Here is a 17,097-nt window from a genome sequence, read left to right as displayed (position 1 = left end):
GAGGCGGTGTGACAGCCACATGGCCCGTCTGCCGATCAACTTCCCTCGCGGGAAGGCCTGACATATGGGAGGTGACATGGGGAGGCTACAGCAGATGGCAGAGGAGCCCAGGAGCTGTTGGGAGGGTGTCTCATTGCTGGGCAGCGCCTGAAGCCCTGAGCTTCTTGGGCAACAGTGGACCCAGCCCCCACCCCGCCAGTCCTTAGGAGCCCCTTCTCCCTCAGAAGAGGAGGGCCCTCTCTGAGTTGGGTGCTGGTTCTTCTGAAGACTCCCCCCCACCCTATGCTTTCTCGTGGTCCCTGCTCTGGGCCTCCTCGGTCACCATGTCCTCCCTGTAGGCTTGGAACTCCTTCTGAACCTTCCTAGGTATGCCAAATCTCATCGGTGAGAATGTAAGTGATCCTCTGTCCATCTCTGTTCCAGTTACCTGGATTATGTGTAACCTTGAGTCTCTCTAGAGATTGAGATCCATCTGGGGGTGGCTCCCATCCTACCCGACAGCTGAGGTGGGGGTTGAATGGATCCTTGGCCTTCCTCAGCCCACCAATCTATGGGTGCAGGGCACAAGATTAAGGGACTGGGAGCAAGCGCCCCACTCTGGGTCACTGGGGAATCTTCATCGCAGGTCATGTGGCTGTAGGGCTAGGGGACTGACTGAAATTGTGGGGGCCCAGGGAACAGAGGAAGGGATTGATTAGCTCATTTCCTGGCTCTACTGGGGACCCTGAGGAGGGCTGGGTGTGGTTGGGTCCATGCAAATAAACCATTTTTGGGGTCATAACCCTGGGTGACAGGGCACTGGGACCCCCTGGCTGCGGGGATAGACATGTAAGGGACACAATGTCCCAAGGACAAGGCTGCTTGGCAGAGACAAAGGGCTGTGGGACAAACCTTTTCTGAACCATTTGCATGTGATCCTGGGTCTCTGCACCAGAAACCACAGCCCAGTTTTGAGGTGTTTGAAGAGAATGTCTTCACTAACTCGTCGATTCTGACAGAAGACTCCGTATCAACCAGTGGGAAACAACTAAACATGCACAGCAGACAACATGGGGAGAGGTGTGTGTTTTTGTTTTTGTTTTTACATTTTAACTATTTATTCATGAGAGACACAGCGAGAGAGAGGGCCAGAGACACAAGCAGAGGGAGAAGCGGGCTCCATGCAGGGAGCCCTATGCGGGACTCAATCCTGGGACTCGGGATCGTGACCAGAACCAAACACTGAGCCACCCAGGTGTCCTAACGGGGGGGGGGGGGGGAGTTTAATAAAGGGCTATTTGTAGAGAATGGGTGCTCAGGAGCTAGTAACAGGACCTCCTTATCAGCCCCCCACCCCAATCCCAAGGCCTAGAGGGGTGAGGGGAAGAGAGCCATTGGAGAGTGCCAGCTCTCTGTGGCCAGGCTCCTCCATCCCATGACACTTTCTGTTGTGTGCCACAAACCTGGTCCTAATGCAGCCTGCCCCCTGACCCCCCATGACTGTGTCTAATGGACCAAGCTGGGGCCCCCATCCGCAGCAGGGCCAGCACGTTGTCTTTGGGAATCCTGAGTATTCAAAGTCACAACTCCAAGGACAGTTTCTGCAGTACCTTTGGTAAAGGCTGGAAGCTGGACAGAAGCCTAATGTGCCGCTTGAGGGGCAGGGCACTTGGACTCTGGTCCATCCCCTGAAGGAAAACCGGCAGTTGCTAAAGGAACAAGTAGGCTCCGTGTGGAGGGAGGGCTCCTGCAGGCTCCTGCAGGCTGCGGCTGGGCAGCATGTGCGGGGAAAGACCATTCTGCTCAAACAGCAAATGAGCCAACAAACATGGTTGTGCTGCAGAGGAATAGTCTGGAAGGACTCTTACAGTTGTTAGCAGCACTTACTTCCAAGGACAGGAAGGGGACTTTCACACTGTATACAAAACCTCGTAGTGTCTTATTTTGGATTACAATTCTCGTGTACATAATTCCTTTAACAGTGATTTATATAAAGAGGTGTTTTTTTTTTTTTTTTTTTTTTTTTTTTTTTTTTTTATCTGTAAACAACAGCTAAAATGTGGTGAAGGGAGACTGAACAGAAAAAGATGTGTCCTTCCCCAACCAGCATTTAGCAATTGCTGCCAGCCAGTGAATATGCAGCGGGCACCCACAGTGTGCCCAGCACCGTATGGGGTACTGTTCGGGGCACTGACCAGAACAGCTGTTGGCAAAATGCTCGCCATTTATGAGAAGCAGGCAGGATATGCCCAGATGTGCCCACCTGCTTGTGGGATGGGATGGGTGGGGAGGAGTGGGCACCCAGCCAGGGGCAGGTGCGGGTAGTTAAAGCCCCCATAGAAGAGCAACCTGAGGGCAGAGAGAGAGTGGGCACTAGGGAGGGCATGCCTGGGTTGTGCCTGCCTGTCCTGGATGTGCAGGATGGAGAGGTGTCGATGAGGAGCTTGCCAGACTCCGGAGGGCCTCCGATGTCCTCCAAAGAGTCAAGGAGGCCACCACAAAGGTCCTGAGAGGCAGGCACGCAGAGTTTCTTGTTCTCCAGGCCCTTTCCTGTGGAGACCAGAGAGAGGGGCGGTGGGGGCAACCACAGATACCAGCCCAACAGTGTCTGCGTGACAACTGCCAGTAACAGCAGGGCAGCGCCATGCACAAGGGATGCAGCAGTACTGTACCCCAGGGGCAGCTGGGGAAATTCATTGTCCAGGTGGGCCAGAGGGGCATGATGGCCTTTTCTGCCCATCCTCACCCACTGACCAACAGGACAAGGATCAAAGAGGAGCCAAAGCTGACCCCTGGGCCAGAAGGGGCCTGAGAGACCCTCTTGTCCATCCTCCTCCGGAGGGGCAAGGCTGACCCGGGATCCCACAAGTCTGTGGCAGAGGGACAGTGGACAGTGAGGCCTGGGGCTCTGGGACTGAGAACTGCAAGTCCTGCTAATAACAGAAAAGACTTGCCTAGACCACTGAGAAGAGAAGGATCCTGAGGCCAGCCCGGCAAAGTGGTCAGAGGGCCTGTGTGGGCAGCTAATGTGTGCCAAGACTGAGAGATGCAGGCTGTGGGACACAAGTGTCTCGTGTCTGCACTTCTGAGGCCTCTCGAGGCCAGGGGGGAATGTCTGGTGACTATCTGGGTGGAACTGGCCTTCCAGACGGTCACCACTGTGCGCCCACCAGTGGGGCAGTGAAGGGGGGCTCCTGGGCAGCCAGTGCCACCCTTTCCTGGCTCCCAACCTGCTAAAGAGAAGTTGCTGAGCTCTGGGGCTCAGCATGGTGGGTGGGCAGCTACGGATGGCTTCATGTCACCCCATCCACAGTCATGGGAGGCACTGCCCATGTGTGTGCGGGGAGTAGAGGCTTCTGATGCAGGCCCCAGCTAACAGCAACCCAGGCTGGAGGACGGCGTGCTCTCCTGGGTCTCGGGTGGACTCTCCTCCATTCCTGTAAGGATGGGAGAAGTCGCCTGGCATCAACTAAGTGCCTGCAGCTAACACGGAGCAGCCACCCTCCCCTGCCACTGGCACCCACTCGTGACTGCTGGGCAGAGCTGAGCTTGACCCCCAGGCCTCTCAAGCAAGGCCTTGGTGACCTGGCATTGGCCGAGAGGCCGAGGATGTATTCCAGATGGTGGAACAGCATGGGGAAAGACTCAGACTGGGAAGGCCAAAGCCAGAACACATCCACACAGCCAGGGACGCCAGCCTGGCTCGTGAAGAAGCTCCTGAGGGCAGGGAGAGCCAGGGAGCAAGTCTGAGCTGGCGGCAGGGTCAGGGAGACTGAGGACTTGATGTCAGAGTAATGGCAAAGATGGTACCCCCGAGAGGACAGCTCAAGGGGACAAGTTAAGGGGGTGGCCTCTTGGGATGGGAGGATGGTAGACATGGATTTTAGGCTGCTAGCCTGCTCCCCAGCTTTGGCCCCACTGTCTATACGCACGGATGAGGTCTCCGTCGCCGACCTGGGCCCGGGTGCTGCTCCTCCTCTCCAAGTCTTGCAGAACTGACTGCTCGAATGCCAGGGCAGCTACACGGCTGAAGAACGCCTTCACGTTCTCCCCTGTGGGCCCAAGAGACAGCCCTGACCCCATTACCTCGGCCCTTACTCACGGGCGAATTTTGGAGCCAGGGGGTATGGGAGCCAGGGCGGCCCACCTGTGGAGCTGCCTGGGGTGGCACAGGGCAAGGGATGGTGCTGGCCGGCCTGGCTTCCCACCTCTGGGGCCCTGGGGCCCCTGCTCCGGCAGCAACCTCAAATCTCTGAGCCTTGGTTTCCCAGCATCTACTCTTCCAACTAATCACCACTGAGTATCTCCTCTGGGCCTGCCACTGGGATGCGTGGAGATCAGAAGGGTGTCTGCTTTTCCTGTCACTTTTGAGCACCTGTCGAGTGGACAGCTATGAGGATTAATGGGGGGGTCAACTTCCATATAGACTTCCTTCAGGCAGAGAAGGCCACCCATCTGGGCACAGAGCTAGGTTCTGGCCCCCACCATGTGTGCTGGCCTTGTGTAGCTGACAACCTATACAACTGCACAGGGCAATCCTGCTTGGCCCATAGGGAATTCTCAGTGAATCTCTAAGGGGAGGTAGTTATCAGAGGGTACAGGGGATGCTGTCATGAAGGAGCAGAGGGAACTGGGTTGGGCTGGAGGTTGTGCTCCCTCCCCACCCCACCATGTGGTACCCACCCTTAGTACTCTCATCCTTGCCTCGCCAGCCCTGACCAGATGTCTATTACAGCCTCTCACCTGGAGCAAGGACTTCAAGGCATAATTCCTGAGTCCCCTGAGCTGCTGGGGCCTTCTATGAGCCAGTCACTGCATGGTATTTCATTTCACCACTACCACCCCCAACAACCTGTCCTTTGCTTCTCTGTGTTTTCTAATTTTTCCTCAGTGAAAACATATGGCTTCTGTAATTTAAAACACATTTTTTGCAAGAAAGATGAAATGAGATGGACGGCATCACCCCATTTCCCAGATGAGGACACCAAGGCTGAGACATTAGGCATCTAGCCTGGGCTGGAGTAAGCAGGGGCCTGTGGGTAAAGCCGGCTCAGGGGCTGGGGGTCCCGTGTGCCTGGAGGACAGACTTGGGATGTGGGTGAGGGCCAGGGGGCCATGAGCAATGTTGCAGTGTCTTCCACGATGACATCCGGGAAAGACATGGGAGCCCCAGTTACTGGGCCCTTCTATGTGCCAGGAGGTGCCTCTTAGGTGGGGGGCAGGATGGTATAGTGGTTACAGGTGAGGGCTGTATTCCAATTCCAGCCCTGCTGCTTCCTCCCTGTGACCCTGGACGTGACCTTGCAGGGATAAAATGGATCTGCCTCACAGAGGGAGGGGATGCATTAGAGAACACGCGCACAGGGCCAGGTGTCCCTATTCCTGATGCCCACGGGTCTCCCTCTAGAGTCGAGGAGACCTCCTCTCAGGCAGTGGAAGGCCCTGTGTGATCACCAGCACAGCTGGCCGTGACCTGAGCATACCACAGAGCCACGGAAGGAGACTTCTTGCACCCTCTGGGGCGATAGCCCCGCACCCACTCACCTGTCTTCGCTGACACCGACCAGTACTCAGCCTGCATCTCGTTGGCCAGGCGCACAGCCTCCACCTCTGCCTGCTTACATGCAGCCCCTGACTGGGAGAAGCAGCCCTCCTGACCCTCCTGTGTGTGTGGGGGGGGAGAGCTTCCCCCTCTGCCTCCACCTCCCCATCTCACCCTGGGATGGGCAGGTGCATGGGCCAGGGTACACTTCCCCAGGGGTTACATCCTGCTGATCCCTCTCCAATGAGACCAGCACAGGAAACTCAGGTGCCCCTAACTTTTAGCTCCTGGTCTTCAAATTCCCATCTAGGCACATCAATGCCACCCTCCATTCCCCAAGCTTGGGCTGAAAGCAGCTGCATTCTCCGGAGGGCCCTCCAGAGCTTCTCACTCTGCTGTGCTCACCAGAAGGTCCTTCTTCGTTCCAACGAGGAACACGAAGCAGGAGCCCGGCTCGTTCTCCCTGAGTGCATCCTCCAACCACTGCCTGCACAGAGGGAAGACAGGCTGAGAGATGGCATTCATCCACCTAGAGAGGTCTGGGGGCGCACTGGGAGCACTGAGCCACGAGTCGCAGGGAAGGTACCCAGACCCCGGCTGGCTGAGCGGGGCGCTGGTCATGTTACCAGGTCTCCAGCCAAGACAAGAGGACTGGTTACACATAATTTGCAGGACCCAGAGCAAAGTGAAAATGGGAGGCCCCTCATCCAACAATCACTAAAGCTCTCAAGATGGTGACAGCAGAGCTTTAAAGCAAAGGCAGGCCCTTCTGAGCCCGGCCCCTGTCAGCCTGGGCTGGCTGCAAACCCTGAGCTGGCCCTGCCTTCAGCAGATGGGGGCAAATCTTAAGGGATAATGTGGCGAGGAGGCAGTAAGTGGCCTGTGGGCGGTCAGTTCTCACCAGCGAGTCTGGTCCCTTGCATCCCCCACTGGGGGCCCAGCTCATGGGCATTCCTGAACCCAAAGGAACCATAGGGACTGCAGAGTCCCAGACTTGCCTGGTGTGCTCCAGAGTCTGCACGTCAGTGAGGTCGAAGGCTGTGATGATCACTATACACACGGGGAGAAGCCAAGAGCTGGTCAGCAACAGGTGAGACAAACACGGTGTACAAGGAGGGGCTCCCCTCAGGCAGCTCCCTGCTCCCCAAGAGAAACCCAGAGAGGAGCCGGACTCCGCAGAATTGCTGGGATGGCCCCCCAGGCAGTCAGCCCAGGTCCTCACTATGAAGGCTGCGAAGGAGACACCACATGGCGCCCCCTTGCGATCTACCAACCCACCGCCCTCTCCAACCCATACCCAGAGGCCCAGCTCGAGGGGGTATCCAGGGAGGCAAGATGAGCTCATGGGCTCCTGTGTTCAAATCTCCTCTCTGCTACTTACAGCTAAGGGAGCTCAGGTGAGGGCCTTAACTGCTGAGAGCCTCAGTTTTTCCATCTGTGAAGTGGTGAGAACGATACCTCAGGCTCTCAGGGGTGCTGTGAGGTTTAAGCAAGAACAGCTATTTTATAAGCTCTTGATCTAGGGCCTGATGCAGGACTTTCGATCAATGGCATCTATGGCTCTGAGGACAATAGCAACAGACAAGCAGCTTTAGGGGAACCGTTTCTGAGGAGCAGGGTGGTTCTCATCACTGATCCTGCCCAGGCCCCATGGTTGGTGTTCAGGGTGTCCAGGGTCCCCTGGTGTCCTGAGGGGAGTCCTACGTAGAGAACATTCCAGCAAGGCCTGCTCTCTACTGGGCCTGGGGATGTGATCAGGGCCAGCTAGAGCCTTCCTCTGCATCTTGCCTGAAGCTGCAGGAGGCCCCCTGAGGCAGAGGGGGATGAAGCAAGGAAGGCTATAGAACATGGTGATGGTGGTGGGCTGGGCTGCTGTTCTCAGGGGTACGCCCAGTGCCTGACACCTCCTCCTCAGGGGATGTCTTCCCTGAGAAGACAAGCCACAGCTGGAACTCCGACTGTAACCAAGGTGATCACGGTTTCCTGGTTTTGCATTTTTCAAATCTCCAATAGCGATGTTGTGATTTCTTTACACCAGCATCAAGTAGACATAACTGGGTCTCATAACTTGAGCCTGGTTTTGGATACCGTGAATGGTTTTCCACTGAAACCCCCAGGAAGCTAGTGTTGAAGTGGGGATCTTATGCTGTCGCCTGTTGCCTGAGAGGCCTGCCCATTACCTGCCCCCCGCCCCCCACCAGCAGGTGCAGTCCTCCTGTGGCCCTTCCACTCTTCCCCTCCAGCCTTGCCTCCCCGCACCTCCTCCAGGAGTCAACACTGCTCTTTTCTGGGGTTTCTGGACATGTGCCTCCCCCTGTAAGCATCCTACTGAGCTGAAACTGTGGCTGAGACTCCAAAGCGAGCACCCACCAGCACAGGGTCCCTGCAGGATGTGACTGCTGAGGCCAACCCCAGGCCCAGCTGGCTGGAAAGCAGTCTCCTCATCCCCAAGGGCTGGCTGGGGATTTTCTCAGTGGTTCTTGGAGGGCAGATTTGGTGCCTGGGCGGAGGACCTGGACTTGGTATGAGCCCAGTGGGAGCCTACTGCCATACGTGGCTGAGGGCCCCACCATTGCCATCACCCGGATGCTCACCCTGGGCACCCCGGTAGTAGGCAGATGCGATGCACTTGAACTTCTCCTGCCCTGCGGTGTCCCAGCTGTGTGGTGGCAAAGACAGAAAGGGAAAGAAAGAGGTGGCAGATGAAGCAACTGCAGTGCTCTAAACCACCAGCTAGTGGTCCCCGCCCTGCAATTCTTTGGGATTCCTTCCCATGGGGCCCCAGGGGGGAATTCCCTAGCTGGAGTCATATGCCCCTGGGGGAGGGGCCTGACCTAGTTCCTCTGTCTAGATGAATGGAGTTGTAGCTCAGTCCCTTTAGTCTGTGCCATTAAAAAAGAGAGTATGCCCCTGATGTGCTCACTCTGAAGATGTGGAAGTCCACCTGCAGACGTGGCCTGGTGAATGGCCCTGGGATTCTAGGCTCTGCCACTTGCTCGTGTGTGGCTGGCCCATGGCTTCACGTTTGGCCCTGCAGCAGAGGGGATGCTCAGGTCCCTGGGTGGGACCTGGGAGTGTCTCTCTGTCTTTCATGAATATATAAATAAAATCTTAAAAAAAAAATTAACAAGGTCTGCCATCGGCACAGTATAGGACAGGGGGAGACACATACTGAGATCTACTTGCTCTGGTTTATTTATTTTTATTTTTTATCTTTAAAAAAGATTTTATTTATTTATTCATGAGAGACAAGATAAGATGATATAAGATAAGATAAAATAAAATAAAATATTAGAACCAGGCAGGCGGTCAATACACAGGACTGACTCTGAAAACCCATCCCTTTTTAAAAATAGCAGATCAAAATTTAACTTTCTTCTGTAAATGGAAAAGTAGATAAGCCATGAATAAGATCTCAATGGTCTGAAATTTTTTCAAGTGATTCAGCATGATGCAGAACCTTTTGGCACTGTTCTTCTGTTAATTCATTCATAACGTCTTTTGTTTCTGAAGATGACTCTGGGTGGGAATCAGGGAGGGTGGCCTGGAGGTGGGGCCAGCGGGATGGCTGGCAGTGTCCCCAGTAGGGACAATGAGAAGTTGAGCCAGGACTACGTCTCTACTCTAGTCAATACAGCCGGTGGCCACAAAGGGGAGCCCAGCACAGGCTGTTCTCTGCCTGGCCCCACCTGGGCTGTCCCATCAGCTCTGTGCTCTTCAGCTCTCCTGGCTCCAGAGCCCCTGGGTCCCCAGCCCTGCATTTTCACAGCCTCTTCTGCTCTGGTCTGGCCCCATACTCTCCCTTGGGCGGGATGCGGTGGTGCCATCTGGGTCTAGGATTGCACTGGGGCTGTCCTCAGAGAAGCGGGCAGAGTTAGGAGCTGAGGTCCACGAGAGGGAGAGCTCCATCTCGATGACCCTAGATCTCCAGGCTAAGCCCAGGCAGGGCATAGAGGATTGAGGATGAAACCAGAGAAGCAGGTGTGACTCCTAGGGAGAGAGAAAGAAGGGGACCAGGACCGAGGCAGCAGGCCACAGTGGTGTAGGGGCAGCTGGGTGGGGAGCCTAGGAAGGGGAAGGAGCCACACAGGAGAGACTGGAGGGGGGAGAAAGTCACACAGGAGAGGGTACAGCTGGTGACACACAGACCTGCAGCATCCTCCAGGTGCCAGAGGAGAGGGAAGGCAAGGTCCAGAGCTCTGGGGAACAGACTCTGGGCTGTTCTGAGGGAAACAGGGGAGGGACTGAAACCAATGGGGCCACCGAGATGCAGAGACATGGGGTCTGCAGGGAAGCAGACAGAGGGAGAGAAACGGGAGTGGAGTGCAGACAGAGGGGTGAGGAGGAGTGGGGAAACATCAAGCCGGAGGAAGGTGCGTGGACTAGGGGGCCTCCACCAGAGTCCGGCAGGCAGGGACTGCTTTGGGCTCCGTTTTCCAGATGCGAACAGATGCTCAGAGGTCTGAAGTGACTGGCCAGACGCCACCCTGCTGGCCTGGTGGGGGGATCACTGAGCACCAGGCAAGCTAGGGGTGGGGACCCGGAGCCAGAACATGAGGGGTGGGAGTCAGGGTAGGATGAGGATGGGTGGGCACATTGGGCTGTGAGGACTTTCCCAGGTCTGATGACCAACGTGAGACACCCATGGGGACTGAGGGAGTACACAGGCCTCTGGGAACTGGTGCAGCCCAGTTTCATACAACCATTCCTGTTTATCTAGACAGGTCCTCACTGAGCACCACAGGGCACAGTCAAGGAGCTCACCAAGGCTTTCCCCATGGCTCTCCCCTGACAAAGCTCACTCATGAGCCACACAATGACCACTTACATCTGCAGGCTGTAGGGAATCCCAGCGATCTCGAAGCGCTCGATTTCAAAGTCCACCCCGATGGTGGCCTTGTAGTCACGGTCAAAGACATTCTTGCAAAACCTGTGGGAGTTGAGGAAGTCATCAGAGAGGCTGTGTGTGGAAGCTTCGCTCATGACAGTCAAAGTCTGCAGGCAATGGGAAGTGCACCCACAGGGAATAGGAGATGATGGTCCACAGAGGGAAACAGTAGACAGACGGAGCTGCTGATAAGAACTGCTGGGGGGGAAGGGGGCTGCAGCAGCCCAGATGGCAAATGCTGCAGGTCAGGGCCAGTGAGGCATGAGCCCATGGTCCCAGGGGATGGTGTCATGAATGCCAGGGTCCTGGGACCCTGCACCCTCCACCCAACCTGGATCTCCCTGATTCCTTGTACCCCCTCCGAGGTATGGCACCCAGCAACCACACAGTTTTGATGACGACAGTGTCATTTTGGTCTCCCAGGGAAAAGCGTGACAACTAGTGCTGGGAGGTGTGGGCAGCAGGCGCACCTGTGGATGAGGCTGGTCTTGCCCACGTAGAGATCGCCAACAACCACCACCTTGGAGAGTCGGAGCCTGTGAGGGATATGGCTGTGTTGCGTGCGAGCGTGGCCACAGAGCATCTTCACACATACGGGCCCTTCCTTCCCCGAGCTCCCCACTCATGAGCCACGTGTCAGTCCTTAACAGGGAACAGGCCACCTGCTGAGACACTCTGGGATGTGTGTCCCCATCCCTGGCACTCACAGGAGAGGGCAGAAGGCCTATATTTGTTCTCGGGACTCTACTCTCTCAGGGGCTGTACCATTGACCCTACTGGGCCCAAGTGGTGAGGATAAGAATTGGGCACGAAGGGAGGCTGAGTCTTGGGCTGACAGACTAGAGGGAGGAGTCCCAGGTGGGGCTATATGGGAGCTGTGGCACAGTGAGGAGCCTGGACGTGTGAGGACCAGACACAGTGCTGTGGGCAGGGCCTACAGGCACTGGGGGCAGAGCCCCCGCACCTTCCTACCCATGCCTGGGGCTGCAAGGGCTCCTGCTTTGGCAAGCAGGTACTCCCTGACCGGGACACTACTGTCACTAACTGCCTGGCAGCTCATGCGGAAGGAGCTCAGACATTGGACCAAGTACTTCCTCTGCCTGCAGACAGCAAGAAGGCACCTGTGTTACCCGGGGACCTGATACAGCTCCCCTGGCCATGTCTGGGGACACAGAGGCTGTGCCTTCTCTGCTCCCAGGTGGCCTCTGGTTCTGGAGCAGGATGGCCCTAACTCCAGCTTCCCAGATGAAGGAGTAAAGGTACTGCTGAGGTATTATGGGGGTACCCACTGTGCCTCAGTTTCTCACCTCCCAGAGCTGTTGTGAAGGGTGTCAGAGAGGTCATCTACATGACATACCACCCTAACTGGTGGCCATTGCTCTCATCCTGTGACCATGGCTGCCATGGACATTCTGACCTGAGCCCGGCCTCAGTCTGTGCTATCTGGGAACTCAGAGCTGGGCTTCCACGGCCACCTCACCACACCTGTATGACACCTGTGAGCCCCACTGACTACCCGAGCAGACCATGAGCTCCTCAGGAGGAGAGGCAAAGCAGGCCCTGGTACCTGTGTGTTAAGGGAGGGAGTAACTGCTGCAAACTTCCAAAGCCAGCAGGGCTAGGTGGTGCCAGGTGCTGGGGCTGCTGAGGCGGGAGCAGAACAGACACAGCCCTCACCCTCACAGGCTAGGTCTAGTGCTGAATCTAGAGGCAAACTCTCAAGTCTGTGAGATAAGTGCTTGGGACCAAGAAGCACACAGGAGGGGTACCCAGCCCAGGCTGGGGGGCGGGAATGGGGGTGGGGAGCCCCCTAACACTATACAGTGAGCTGAAGGGTAGGAAAGACATTCCAGATGGAGAAAGCAGACATATGCCAAGGACCTCAGGCTGAGAAGTCACATGCAGGACTTCTTGAGAAAAGGGGAAGCAGTTCTCTATGGTAGACATTCCCTACAGCAGCAAAGCCAGGTGAAGATCCCGGTCGCCTCCAGGCCCATCCTGGGCTCTACGGGCATCATATGTGTAAGTGTTTCATCCGCCCGTTCATATATTCATCCATGCATTCATTCCTACCTACTGCCTCCCCCCACATCCCGCGCCTCCTGGATTATGGGGTCACTCACCCCACAGTCCCTGTGTTCCTGCGCTGGCAGGTGGTGCTGACCTGCCCATGGAAGTGCTCCTTGAGCTGCAGGCAGGCGTCAGGGGTGTACCACTGGAAAAAGCCAGACAGATGGACAGATGGACACTTCATCCTACAAAGCTGCAGCTCCATGACCAAGTAGGGCAGCAAAGTGGTGACTTGCCTGCCAGCATTCCCTACGGCCCAGCTCATCAGTTTTTCCTGACCCCTCTGTCACACCCGTCCTCTATCCCATCGGTGGCTCCGAGACTCCCAGGTCTTGTGAGTCCTGAGGAGCAGCAGTGGGGGTCAGACCAAAGGGCCCAGGTGGCAACTCGGAGAGCTGGGTCTTGCCTGGGGCAGCTGTGCCCTTGCTGTGGGCATGTGGCAGGTCCCTATCCTCTCTGGACTTCTCCAGGCGAGAAGAGGGGTGGGTTATCAGGGCACTTTTGGCACCGAGATCCTTCCATGCCTTCTAGGATCTTGGATGCCACGTTTGCTTTGAAACTGTGTATCTATGTGCAAGGAAAATATCCCGGAGGGCTCTCTGGGTCTTCCACGTTTCTTGGAAGGCAGAATGGGTCAAGATTGAAGAGCACCCCCTCAGGGTCAGGGAGACCTGTGTCTCCCCTTAGCTGCTGTGTGATCCCAGGCAGCTGTCTAATGTCTCTAATCTAGAAGGCCCCAGAAGCCTGGGGGCATAAAATGAAATAATGCTTGTAAAGCCATCAGTGGATACACTAAGTGCTGCACAAATATTTGTGGCTATTAAGATGTCATGATACACGTTGCACGCCCCTTTATTTTACCATCGGAAAAGATGACATTAAACAAACTGAAGCTGACAGTCATGTTTTGCTCTCAGATTGGCAGAGGTTGAGGATGGCATGTGGTGAGGATATGGGGAGAGGGGCATCGTTGGAAGCTGCTGGTGGAAGCTGCTAGTGTGGCCTGCTGTGATATGGCAAGGGTCCCCCCAGGCTGCCCACCATGTCCTTTGGGGCACTGCTGGGACCCACAGCTCCCCTGTGGCAAGGGCTCCACCTCCCTCCTAGCCTTAGCATTTCTTCGGAGTTCCTGGGCACGGAGGTGGGCTCTGCCCTGGAGAACCTGTCCCCTCGACTTCAGGCAGGATGAAGGCGGCAGGGACAGTGGAAGCAGCTTTACAAAAGGTAAAGTCACAGCATCTCAGTGAGCCCGTTTCCTCATCCCGAAAGTGGGGACACTCATAACCTAGTCATGTGGTTGGGGGGAGGAGCAAATGGGTAAGGGAGGTGAGCAGCTCGGCCCACAGCCCACATTCCTCACTCACTACCTCATGAGCAAGCAGGCTGCTTCTCCCCGCCCCCATCCACTTTCACGGCAGTTTCAAATGGGGTGCGGGGGGGTGGGATGGGGTGGGGGGGTGTCAGCCTGGCCACCCTGGTCATTAGAGGCATCCCACCACTGTGGATGCACTGAAGAAATGTAACAAGGAGGACTGGGCAAGAAGTGTGAGCTGATTCTAGAAACAGGGAAACTGAGGCACAGAGTAATGAGAGAGACTTGCCCCACCTGACCAGGAATGTCTCAGGTCTGAAGTGATGTGGCCCCGCGATGTATGATAAATTGCCACAGACAGGATGAGGAGAATCTCACCCTCTGTGAAAACACGGTGGATGCCTCCGGCCGGCTCTCAGGTCAAGTCCTGGCTCTCCCACGCCCAGAGGTGTGACGCCCCGCAGCCCCCCCGCCCCCCCCCGCCTCTCTGTGCCTCGCTGATCTGTTCTGTAAATGGAGCCCTCTGCGCAGTGAGACCTGGACTGTTCTGTGCCGATCATACTTCCCTTCCTTTTGGCTCACTAAACATCAGTGTCTATCATCCCTGGTGACCACGGTGAAGCTCTCTAGGGAAGCAATTGCCTGGGATGGAAATTTCTGGGAGAATTGTCCACAGGTCCGAGGCACCACAGGTTTCTCTCTGGGTGTGCAGAGGAAGAAAAGGTGAGACAGGCCCAAATTACCCGAAGTCTGCAGTCCCCTCCTTCCTCCGTACCAGCCTGGGCACAGAATTCAAAGGACAGAGAGAGGTCATTCCAAGGAGAGGATTTTTCCCTCCATGCCCTGTCCCAAGTCACATGGAGGCAACCACGGACAGCAAGATCTTCTGTGTCCTTCCAGAGAGATTTCTGGCACGTATAAACAAACACGTGCATTTGTCTTCTCCCCTCTCCTTTTTCCACCAGTGGAAGTATGCTCCATTCCTCACATTTTACTTAATTGACTTTGAGTCTCATTACACATCTGCTCCTGAAGGGAAGCCTCACTCTTCCTCCCGTCTGGGTCAGGACATAGCATTTTGCTGTTGAAGCAGCCCCCCCCCCCCCCCCCGAGGACATTTTATACTGTGTCTGATCTTGTGCTTTACAAACTGCTCCACTACCTGGCCTTCAATGGCTGGATCAGAAGGCAGCGGCAACACAAAGGTGGGAAATATTGTCGCATGGCCTCCTCTAGGGGTTGGACTGATTTGCAACCTAATGCAACCCCTGATGCAATGAATACTGGATTTTGATATGCATGAAAGACCTTCGTGTTTTCAGCAGGAAGCGAAGGCAGCATGGTAAGGAGGGAGGACGCTGGATTTGGTGTCAGGAAACTAGACTGCTACTTTGATAATAGTAATAATACCAATGAGAATGGCAGTGACCACAACTCGGGTAAGGGAGCTCCTGTTTACCAACAGCCAAACACCCAAAGTGAGGAATTATCCTTATGTACCAGCAGCGCTGAGAGGTTGAGTAACTTGCCCACAGTCACATAGTTTAGTGATAGAGTCAGGATTCAGCCCCAGGACTGTCTGCCAAGTCTGTGCCTTTAACCTCCACGCCACATCATCTCCTGGGGTCACCCTTAACTAGCTGGTCCACCTCGGGCAAGTCAGTGCCAAATCTCCCTGTTTCTGAAGAAGTCTACTGAGTTTCTGGGCTTTGTTAGAGAGGGACTGACCTCTGACCTCCCCGATTCTCCTGCTTCGTTTCTGGTGGTGAATGCAGGTGGGGAATGTGGATGTGGAGATGGTGTTGGGAGAGCAGCATGCACCTAAAGGGGTGGCTAACGACTCTCTCTACCTTAGGGAAGCTGGTGATGATGCGGTCCCGGCTCACAGGCGGCCCCAAAGATGTCAGCGAGGACCTCATCCTTCCAGAGTGTCCTGTGGACCCAGCCAGGCAAAAGAGGGTTAGGGAGCTACATAAATCCCTGGGGACTCATCCTTAAGTTTATGCTTAGTCTCAGTAGCTTTAAACACTGGTCCACGCCCCCTTCTCCCACAGGGAAACTGACCAGAGATCATCTCTTTCCATCTGCAGGCAGTATGGCTGGGGTGGGGTGGGGGGGACCAGGCTTTCCTGGCCCTGCTTGGGGGCTCCTCCAACCAGGAGCGGCCCCTCTCTGAATTTATCACCGGGGTGAGTGAGGCATGGCACAAATGCCAAGCTGGGCATCACCACCGCCCAGGTGGAGGACGCAGAATTGAGGTGGTCCCCTGCTCCTAGTCTCCAAGCGACGAAGGCTCTGGGTGGGTCAGGGACCTCAGGTTACACTTGCAGGCATTTCTCTGCACCCCTGCACCGCGCCCAGCACCTGGCCCCTCACACCACAGCCCTGCGTCCTCTCCTGTCCTCCCCCCTCCGCTAGAGGGGTCTTACACAGGCCCATCGTCCTCCCCGACCTGACCCGGCTCCCCTTCTGGACCACGCGGCCCGGCCCAGGGCGGCCGCTCAGGGAGCAAGGAGGCCCCGGGGTTCAGGTTCGTACTGCGGGAGGTGGGCGGGGACGCGGAGCCCTCCCAACCAGGGCCTCCGGGACGCCCCTGCACAGGAGAGGACCAGGGGGGGACAGGGGGCGGCAGACTCACCCGCGGGGGTTGCAAAGGCTCCAGGAACTGCGCGACCTTGTCTGGCGGGGCCGGTGGCCGCGATCACCATAGCAACCAGCACCACGCTGGACCCGAGGGCGTCTGACGAATCTCTGGCGTCAGGGACGGGCTCTGGGCGGAGCTCACAGCGGAGAGTCCACACGCGGTTCCACCGAGAGGTCACTGTAGCAACCAGAGCGTCTCGGGGGAGCTGCAGAAGCTTCCAGGACACTGCGCACGCGCTGGGCGATCACCATGGTAACGAGGGCGGGAGGAGCGGGCTTCCAGTGGGGGAGGCAGAGCTGCTGGGAGGCGGGGCCGGGGCAGGGCGGCCGGGAGGAGGGGCCGGGACCACGGGGGCGGGGGCAGGGCGGCCGGGACCCCGGGGGCGGGGCAGGGCGGCCGGGAGGAGGGGCCGGGACCACGGGGGCGGGGGCAGGGCGGCCGGGAGGAGGGGCCGAGACCCCGGGGGCGGGGGCAGGGCGGCCGGGAGGCGGGGCCGGGACCGGGGCAGGGCGGCCGGGAGGAGGGGCCGGGACCCCGGGGGCGGGGGCAGGGAGGCCGGGAGGAGGGGCCGGGACCACGGGGGCGGGGGCAGGGCGGCCGGGAGGAGGGGCCGGGACCACGGGGGCAGAGGCAGGGGCAGGGGCAGGGGCAGGGCGGCCGGG

At 57.0% G+C, this 17,097-nt stretch overlaps 1 protein-coding gene across 14 annotated transcripts; it reads right to left on the bottom strand.

Moving 5' to 3' along the window:
* Positions 1–1,056: 1,056 nt before the first annotated feature.
* On the bottom strand, positions 1,057–16,672 carry RAB36 (RAB36, member RAS oncogene family). Of its 14 annotated transcripts, XR_012019508.1 has the most exons (13): positions 16,430–16,668; positions 15,642–15,724; positions 12,533–12,624; positions 10,880–10,945; positions 10,350–10,451; positions 8,445–8,552; positions 8,116–8,180; positions 6,516–6,571; positions 5,927–6,004; positions 5,524–5,614; positions 3,934–4,031; positions 3,210–3,416; positions 2,393–2,529 (listed from the first exon to the last, which is right to left on the bottom strand). XR_012019508.1 is itself a non-coding variant. In XM_072803396.1 (12 exons), exons 1-12 carry the CDS (start codon positions 16,497–16,499, stop codon positions 3,273–3,275), a joined length of 1,053 nt encoding a protein of 350 aa, XP_072659497.1. In that variant the 5' UTR covers positions 16,500–16,669; the 3' UTR covers positions 1,057–3,272. The 14 variants fall into 14 exon arrangements, 10 of the variants coding, with proteins under 10 accessions (XP_072659497.1, XP_072659498.1, XP_072659501.1 ...); XM_072803396.1 differs by having other exon boundaries at positions 1,057–3,416; positions 16,430–16,669; XM_072803397.1 differs by having other exon boundaries at positions 1,057–3,416; positions 3,912–4,031; positions 16,430–16,666.
* Between the last annotated feature and the right edge of the window lie 425 nt (positions 16,673–17,097).

This window comes from Canis lupus, chromosome 27 (genome assembly GCF_048164855.1).
Source record: "Canis lupus baileyi chromosome 27, mCanLup2.hap1, whole genome shotgun sequence".
Lineage (NCBI taxonomy): Eukaryota > Metazoa > Chordata > Mammalia > Carnivora > Canidae > Canis > Canis lupus.
The sequence above is the reverse complement of the archived record's forward strand: the minus strand, read 5'-3'. Positions and strand labels throughout refer to the sequence as shown.

What these genes read in the sequence shown, in the direction of transcription:
- RAB36 (XM_072803400.1), bottom strand. Translation starts at nt 16,499, where the DNA reads ATGGTGATCGCGGCCACCGGCCCCGCCAGACAAGGTCGCGCAGTTCCT. An exon ending in AGCCTTTGCAACCCCCGCGG is followed by an intron (nt 15,725 to 16,429) that starts GTGAGTCTGCCG and finishes CTGGGTCCACAG; the next exon opens with GACACTCTGGAAGGATGAGG. An exon ending in CGGCGACGGAGACCTCATCC is followed by an intron (nt 2,530 to 3,911) that starts GTGCGTATAGAC and finishes TGGTCTCCACAG; the next exon opens with GAAAGGGCCTGGAGAACAAG.